The 9,385-nt window shown below is 49.0% G+C and overlaps 1 protein-coding gene across 1 annotated transcript; it reads right to left on the bottom strand.

Moving 5' to 3' along the window:
* Positions 1-185: 185 nt before the first annotated feature.
* pcp4b (Purkinje cell protein 4b) lies at positions 186-6,287 on the bottom strand. The gene is made up of 2 exons (XM_007906687.2): positions 6,222-6,287; positions 186-487 (listed from the first exon to the last, which is right to left on the bottom strand). Exons 1-2 carry the CDS (start codon positions 6,285-6,287, stop codon positions 347-349), a joined length of 207 nt encoding a protein of 68 aa, XP_007904878.2. The 3' UTR covers positions 186-346.
* Positions 6,288-9,385: the final 3,098 nt, after the last annotated feature.

Below are 9,385 nucleotides of genomic sequence, written 5' to 3'. Positions count from 1 at the left end.
TACACTGCGGGCTTTATTTAAATACCAGTCACGGGGAGTGGGTTGCAGATGAGTCAGGTCGTCTAGCAGTGACAGGAGACACGGAAGGGGAGGGGGGGGCTGGGGAGGGGAATGGAGTGGAGCTGAGTGGAGGGAGGGAGGGAGGGAGGGAAGGAAGGAAGGAGGAGGGAGGGAGGAGAGGAGGGAGAGGGAGGGAGGGAGGGGGTTTAATCGCTCAAATACACGCCACGCGTTCACTTTGTTTGATACAGGAAGGGTTCGAGGAACATGCACCGTCCGTGGAGCGCTACGTTGGGTCGTCGGCCAATTGCGCGTTGCGTTGGCTGCCCGGCTTCCCCTCGGATGCCTAGGACGGATCCTGCTGCTTCTTCTTCTGGAATTTTCTGAACTGGGACTGTATGGCGACGGCAGCCTTCTCTGTCTCTGGGGCGTCCAGGTCGATGTCAAACTCCTCCCCTTCGCCCTTGGAAGCCACCGCTGCGTCTGCAACAAATACACAGTGTGATAATTATCGCCACCGCACACAGTCACTACACCTCATGCATCCTGTCATCGCCACCACACACACAGTCACTACACCTCACAGTGCATCCTGTCATTCGCCACCACACACACAGTCACTACACCTCACAGTGCATCCTGTCAATCGCCACCACACACACAGTCACCACACCTCACAGTGCATCCCATCAATCGCCACCACACACACAGTCACTACACTTCACAGTGCATCCTGTCAATCAGCACCACACACAGTCACTACGCCTCACAGAACATCCTGTCAATCACCACCACACACACAGTCACTACGCCTCACAGAACATCCTGTCAATCAGCACCACACACAGTCACTACACCTTACTGCCACCATTCGCCACCGCACACGGTCACAACGCTTTCCAGTCTTCCTGTCAATCGCCACCGCACACAGTCACCACACCTTACAGCCTATCCTGTCAACCACAGCCACACACACTCGTTACACCTTACTCCTGATAACTCATCACCGAGCCCTTCTCCCGTGGAGCGACGAGTTATCAGGAGTTAACCGTATTAATTAACCTTGCGTTTGATACTTCTCAAAAGCGCTTCGCGGGGTTTTACTGTGAAGTGCGGTGACTGGGTATTTCCATAGGAGAACCCACCCCCCCCCCCATCTCCCCCCCCGCACCAACCCTAAAACACACAGTCGCTACACTTGAGAGAAATTAACACCCTTTGGAGGGCTTTGAGACGGTACGAGGCGCCGTCGCCCATCGCGGGGAGTCGAGTCTTCAGAGAGATTCTATCTTGCAACTTAACCAACCGTGTCTCAACCCAGTTTCTAACGGGAAACTGACTGACGGCACAAAGCTGTCTATAATTTACCACCAATTAGCCTCAAATTGGTTATTTCTGTCAGAGAAATTGGAAGAAGACAGATGCTGGGAATAGAGAGTCTCACACCAGCGCAGGTGGGATTACTCTTCCAATATTTTTGGCTGCGCTCTCTTTTTTTTCCGGAGCAGAGAAAAGAAAAAAAAAAAAGTGGGTAGAAATTCCACCCGGGTCCCTATTCAGGAAACGTTTTCAGAGCTCGCGAGAAACCGTTGGCACGGCATCCACTTCGCTGCGTTGAGTAAAGATTTGCTACCCAGAAGTAAAAACGAACAGCCCTGGCAACTCGTGAGGTTCCCTACAACCCTATTATATGGATAGGAGAGCAACGAGGGTGATCCCGAGTGTTAGAGGAACCAGCTGCGAGCAGCCGTTGACTCGTATCTGAATTTCGCCCACGAAATAATTTACCGTATATTCAATTCACTTTTGCCGTATATTCCGTGAAGCCTTTTGAGACGTCTCGACGCGGTGATAAGGCGCTGGGTCAAATGCAAGCGTTATTATTATTAGAATTAACAATCTTTTTTTTTTAAACTGTGACACAGCTCCGAGACCTTATTAACCAATCGATCGTTTTAATATCTCTCAAGGACCTTGGAAAGCTCCTCGAGATGCTTGAGGACAAATTCCGGAGGGAGAGAATTCCCACCGGGCGCCCGATTTGCTCTATTTACGGCTGATTTCACAGTCGTTTCGGAGTTTGGCGAATCTTAACTTTGAAGCCGGCCTTTTTAGCCTCAAGGTCGTGGGTTGAAGCCCCACGCGGAGGACTTTGAACTCAAAGTCCTGATGTGGGGCTTGAACCCACCTATAACCGCACAGCTCTGTTCACCATGATATGAGTGGGGGGGGGGGGACTACCTAGACCCTATGATGCATTTGATATAGCGCCTTATCACTTCGTTGAGACGTTTCAAAACACTTCACAGAACTGTAAAGCAAATTGACTGCGTATTTTGTGGGCAAAACGTGGCAGCTAATTGCGTACAGCAGTGTCCTACAAACAGTCGTGGAATGAGTGACCAAATTATTATTTTTTTTATACGGATTTTTACCCCCGGAAAGTGATCCAGCAATCGACTAACAACGGGCTCCTGCTAGGTAAACAGAGGCGTGCGGAGTAAGGAAAACTTGTCTAAGGTTTTGCCCGGCTCGGGAATCGAACCAGGGTCCTCTCGACACTGCAGGACTCCACAGGATGAGATCGAATGGGCGAAAGGAGGCTTCTTCATCGAACCAATATTGGGACTCCGAGCAGTGAGAATGTGATTCTAATGCGATTTAATGTGATTCTAAAAGTGGCGGCAAGAAAAGACGTGGAAGGGGTTGGAATTTCAGTCCGAACGTGAGCCGGGAAATCTCGACGGACTCGCTCGCGAGGCTGAAGACCCTGCTGCTTCCCAATGGCAATGGGTGAGAATGAAGTGTCCTCAGGCTTTGCGGCTGCAGCTTCCCCATGATTGTTCTGATGACAACATGAGCTCCCAAGCTTTGTGGAGCACATTGTCGCAAAGAGATCCACAGCGCTAAGCCGATGAGTGGAGGCAAATGAGATAGAATATAGTGTGTGTGTGTGTAGGTGAGAGAGAGAGAGAAAGAGAGAGAGAGAGCACTAGTAGAAACATAGAAACAGGAGTGGGCCATTCAGCTCCTCGAGCCTGTTCCGCCATTCTATAAGATCATGGCTGATCTGGACCTCAAGCCCTACCACCCACCCTTGCCCTGTATCCCTTGATATTCCTGTCCTAACAAGTAAAACGACAACAACTTCCAATTATACCCGCTTTTGCCTTTCCCCACCTCCGCAGCATCGTTCGACTCTGCCCACTGTTTCGCACCGCAGGCCACCAAGACACTCACACACGCATTCATAACAACCAGGCTCGACTACGCAAACACCCTGCTTGTCGGCCTCCCCAACTCTTCCCTCCGTAAGATGCAGATTACCAAGAACTCTGCAGTCCATGTCCTCTCCCGCATCAGGCTCCGAGACCCTATCAACCCCATCCTCGCCCGACTCCACTGTCTTCCCATCACACAGAGGATACAGTTAAAGATCCTGGTCCTCACCTTCAAAGCCCTCCATGGCCTTGCGCCCACCCCCTTCCCCACCTCTGTAATCTCCTAACCCGCTACCATCCCACTCACTACCACCGCTCAGCGGGCTCCGGCCTGCTTCATATCCCCCGCCAAGTCCGCCCCACCATTGGTGGACGGGCCTTCTGCCCCCACCCTCTGGAACTCCACCCTACAGTCTCTCTGCCTCGCCCCCTCGCTTGCCTCCTTGAAGACCCATCTCAAGACCCTCCTCTTCGACCGTGCTTTCCCCCCTTGCCCCTCCACCCTCCCCGATCCCGACCCCCAACTTGGGTCTGAAACGCTAATAGTTCAGCGTCTTAGGACATCCTCCCGACGTGAAAGGCGTTATAGAAATGTAATTTTGTTGTGGTTATATAGCGTCCATGCTATCGTCTTAACAATGACTCCAAGCCGGGAACAGAGAGGAAGTGAGGGAAAGCGATAGTCTCAGAGCAAGGGAGGGAGAGCCAGAGAGGAACGGAGGGAGGGAAGGAGGAACGGAGGGGGAGAGGGAGGGATGAAGGGAGGGAAGAGGTAAATGGGGGTCTCCTCCTGCGCTGACAATTTCTACAATTCTGTTTTATGTTTCCAGTTTGAGAGCAGGCGTAGTGCTTGACCTGGTTTTGATTGCCTTTGGCACTGCATTGAATTGGAATCTTTTTCTTGCAAGAGTTTAATAGGATTTTTTTTCACTTTCCCCGTCCGTGGGAGGATTCGCAAATCACTGGGTCACACTTTCTTCACACTAGTTTAGCCGTCAGCCCGGCTCACTAACTAGCGTAAGCCGCCCCCACCCCCCGACTGAACAGTTTTGCTTCCAATGTCCAGTCGCTTTGTCATTTGACCTCACGGCCTTGGCTGATGCTCCATTGAGGTTCTTTCGGATAATATTAATTCTAATAATCCTCGCATTGATATTGCAGTTTATCGCATCGTCGCGACGTCTCAAAGCGCTTTACATACAATAATCATAATCCTCGCATTTTGATACTGCGCCTTAGAACGTCTTCGAGACCTCTCAAAGCGCTTCTCAGAATATACTGTACAGGGGTTTGGCTGTGGGTTTTGTGGGCCAGACCCAGCAGCCAATTGCGCACAGCGGTGTCCCACAAATAGTCGTGGGTTGAGTGACCAAATTATTATTATTATTATTTAATTTATTTATTATTTTGAAGGGATTATTAGATCCAGAAAGCGATCCGCCAATCGGCTAACAACTTTTTTGGAGTCCTTGTAGCTCAGCGGTTAGAGCACTCGCTTTGCAAGCGAGACACCTGGGTTCAATTCCAGGCAGAGGGCGAAACCTTGGGCAAGTTTCCTTACTCCACACAGAGCCTAATAATAATCCCTCCAAAAACAAAAACAATAATAAATTGGTCATTTTCAATCCACGACTGTTTGTGGGACATTGCTGTGCACAATTGGCTGTCGCGTTTCACCCACAAATATACGGTCAATTCACTGTACAGTCTATTCTGTGAAGCGCTTTGAGATGTCGAGAAGATGTGAAAAGCGCTATATCAAATGCAAGGATTATTATTATTATTATAACAACTGGGTTCCTACTTACTGCTAAGTAAACAGAGGCGTGTGGGGTAAGGAAACCCGTCTAAGGTTTCGCCCCAGCCGGGTCCTCTCACTTGTAAGGTGAAAGCACCAACCACTATGCTACAGAACTCCTCATTTAACCTGAGTCAAGGCTGACGCTCCAATGCAATGCTTTTGGAGAGACGTTAAACCGAGGTCCCGTCTGCCTGCTCGGGTGGACGTTATTGAGACCACGATAGTGTTAGAAAAGGGAAGGGAGTTTCTCTCTCTCCTATTCCTGGCCAACAAACCCCCAAATAAAACTGCTGATTCAATGTAGGCAAATTGGTTGCTGGGTTCGCGTACATAACTATACAGTCTCCATAGCAAATCCTGTGAAGCGCTCTTGAGTTGCGAAACACATATCAAACACATTAATAATAATAATAATCCTTGCATTTGATACAGCGCCTTATCACGTCTTCGGGACGTCTCAAAGCGCTTCACAGATTATACTAAAAAGTGAATTGACTGTATATTTTGTGGGAGGAACGTGGCAGCCAATGGCGCACAGCAACGTCCCACAAACAGTCGTGGATTAAGAGACCAATTTTTTTTAAGGAATTATTACCCCCGGAATAGCGACCCACCCGCCAATCGTCTAACAACTGGGTCCCTACTTACTGCTCGGTAAACAGAAGCATGTGGAGTAAGGAAACTTGACCAACATTTCACCCTACCGGGTATCAAACCCGGGTCCTCTCGCTTGCGAGGCGAGTGCTCTAACCGCTGAGTTATAATAAAAATAGTAATCCTTGCATTTGATATCGCGCTTTTTCACATCTTCTCGACGTCTCAAAGCGCTTCACAGAATAGACTGTAAAGTGAATTGACCGTATATTTGTGGGTGAAACGCGGCAGCCAATTGCGCACAGCAATGTCCCACAAACAGTCGTGGATTGAAAATGACCAATTTATTATTGTTTTGTTTTGGAGGGATTATCATCAGGCGTGTGGAGTAAGGAAACTTGCCCGAGGTTTCACTCTGCCTGGAATTGAACCCAGGTGTCTCGCTTGCAAAGCGAGTGCTCTAACCACTGAGCTACAGGACTTAGTTATTAGAATAATAACTAAGTCCTGTAGCTCAGTGGTTAGAGCACTCGTTGTTTGAAACCCATAGGTAATGGTTAACCTTTAAATCCCTCCAATACGGTGTTGGTCTTGCAACACCCTACCTCTGCGAACTCTTCAAACCAATTGATCCGCTCCTTCAGCTCGATGGCCTGTTCCCACCACCACATCGACTCACTATCTTTTCAGCTTTCCTGCTCCCCACTCTCTGGAACTCCTCCTGGAGTCCCTTCACCTCACCCCTTCCCTCACTTCTTTGAAGTCACTGAGGCAGGGAATCCATCTACTCAACTCGATAATCCCCAGACCTTTTTCATTGACCTTCAGCCATCTTTACCACCCCCCCACCCCCTCCCTCCTCGCCCCCCACCAACCCCATCTCAGGACAAACGGTACAGAACAGCGCCTTGGGATGTCTTCCTGATGTGAAAGACGCTATATAAATGCAAATTTGCATCGTATTGTAATTTGCCTTGTATAATATCAATTGGCGAGTTCACGAGAGAGAGAGAGAGAGAGAGAGAGAGAAGGATTCAGTGGGGGGGGTCGGAATTGATTGGAATTACCGAGTCCATAGCTAAACTCAGCCGCCCCTCGGCTGAAAAGAGCTGAATCAGATCTGTTTAGTTTTGTGTGAGTTTGCGCTGGTCGAGGCTGTTGCTGGCGAAAAGCGTTGAGGAGAACATCGAGTGTCAGCCTGGTGCAGTGGTAGCGCTCTCGCCTCCGAGCCAGAAGGTTGAGGGTTCAAGACTCAAGACGGGATTTGGAAACACATAGTCTAAGTTGACATCCTAATGCTGGGGATGTGCTCCAATGTGGGAGGTGCGGTCCGTCCTTCAGATAAGAAGTTAAAACCGAGGTCCCGTCTGCGCCTGTTCAGGTGGACGTTAAAGGTCCCGCGGCGCTATTCGAAAAGAGAAGGGGGTTTCTCTCATCCGGTTGTCCTGGCCGACAATCCCCCAAATCAAATCGGTCGGTCGCGCACTCCAAGGCTGGTTGTGCGACGCTGCTGTGCGCAATTTGGCCGCCGTGTTTCGCCCACGAAGCACACAGTCGATCCACTTCACAGTATATTCTGTGAAGCGCTTTGAGACGTCTCAATGTACGCCTCGTGGGGAGGGTGGGGGGTTGGGGCCTGACTGACAATAAATTGAAGCCCTCCCAACAATGCTCTGCGGCAGTGAGTAAAGCAAACCAGATGTTGGGATGTATCGAAAGATCGATAGGAAGCCGAAATAGTGGGGTAATCTTACCATTGAATCAATCATTGATGAGACTATACTTGGAGTACTGTGTACAGTTCTGGTCACCGCAGTACAAAAAGGATATTGGAGAAATCGAGACGATACAGAGGAGGGCAATCAAAATGAATGAAGGAATAGAGGGACTGGACTATGAGGAGCGACTAAGTAAATTGGGCATCTTCACGCTGGATTGAGAGGCGACATGATCGCTGCCTTTAAGATTCTAAAGTGGGGAGACAATATAGATCAGGACAGGCTGTTTCAACTTGTCCAGAATAGTAAAACCAGAGGGCACGTTCTTATGTTCCAGGGTAAGATTTACCTGTGATTGAAGGGGGGGGTTAAATTCAGAACAAATCTACCCAAACACTATTTCAGTGAGCGAATAGTGAACCTATGGAGGAAGAACAGGCTCCCTAGGGAGATGGTTGAAGCAGGAAGTGTTGATTCTTTCAAACATAGATTAGATGGTTTTCTTTTAGGAAATAACATTATGGGATACAGTACATAGGTAGTTCGGGACATATGTGCCCGCGACCGCCAGGAAAGTGGAAGGCGAACGAGATGGACCTTGGTCGTTTTTCGTCTAGCATTACTTATGTTCTTATGTTCTAGGGTAAGACTTGTGGTATTAAGATTGGGTTGAACCCTAAACCTTGAGGCCTCAGGGCCTTTCGTTAACAACAACAACTTGCATTTATACAGCGCCCTTGAAGCAGTGTAGAATCCCGGAGCGCTTGATACTGGCGGAGTCTGACACCGAGTTTCGGGACGTAGTGGCTGAAGGCGCAGCCACCGATGCTGGAGAGGAGGGTAACGAGGGACAAAAACAGGAGACTGGAGCCAACTGAAACCAGAGGGGGCGGTAAGCAGATCAGAAGATCAGATCGAATCGGAGAGGTAGACTGGATTGATATCCTGGAGTCCTGTAGCTCAGTGGTTAGAGCACTCGCTTTGCAAGTGAGAGACCTGAGTTCAATTCCAGGCAAAGGGCGAAACCTTGGGCAAGTTTCCTTACTCCACACGCCTAATAATAATCCCTCCAAAAAAAAAAAAACAATAATTAAATTGGTCATTTTCAATCTACGACTGTTTGTGGGACATTGCTGTGCGCAATTGGCTGCCGCGTTCGCCCACAAATATACAGTCAATTCACTTTACAGTGTGTTCTGTGAAGCGCTTTGGGACGTCCTCCCGACGTGAAAAGCGCTATATCAAATGCAAGGATTATTATTATTATTATTATTATTTACAGAACGAACTCTAGCTCTAACCAGCTATGCATCTTCTCTCTCTCTCTCTCTCTCTCTGTCACCCCCTCCCCAAACCCTCTCCTCCACACACCCCCCACCCCCCATTCCCAATCTCCTCAACAGACCAGCGATTGGGGAAAAAAAAACAACCAACAGAAAAAAAAACCTCGATCCAGAAACGGGGACCGAAATTTACAAAATAAAAATTACCCGGCTCAATCTTTTTAAAGAAATGGCTGTCACGGATGTTTGGAATGGAAGTAACTACATACCCGAGGGATGCACTGCCATCTGGTGGTTCATTCTATTATTCCGTAAAAAAATATCACAAAAGGATGATAGCGTTAATAAATCCTTGCATTTGATGCATCACGTCGCTGATACGTCCCAAAGCGCTTCGCGGGATGTACTCTGACGTGTAGTGACTTTGCGTTTCATGAGCAGTGGGTTTCGCTCTCGAGTCGGGACTTGGAATCGCACAGTCTCAGCTGACGCTCCAGTGCAGCCCTGGGGGTGCATTGGATTGTCGGAGGTGCCTTCCTTCGGATGAGACTTTACACCGAGGTCCCGTCTGCGCCTGTTCAGGTGGATGTTCAAGATCTTGCGGCGCTATTTGAAAAGAAAAGGGAATTTCTCTCTCCCGGTGTCCTGGCCCCCAAATAAGATTGGTCACTCACTGCGCTGCTGTTTGTGAGACACTGCTTGCACAATTGGCTACCACTTTTCACCCACGAAATACACAGTTAATTCCCTCTACAGTGTACTCTGCGA

The sequence above is a fragment of the Callorhinchus milii genome, unplaced genomic scaffold, assembly GCF_018977255.1.
Source record: "Callorhinchus milii isolate IMCB2004 unplaced genomic scaffold, IMCB_Cmil_1.0 Scaffold4, whole genome shotgun sequence".
NCBI classification, from domain to species: Eukaryota; Metazoa; Chordata; class Chondrichthyes; order Chimaeriformes; family Callorhinchidae; genus Callorhinchus; species Callorhinchus milii.
This window is presented reverse-complemented; position numbering and strand designations above follow the sequence as displayed.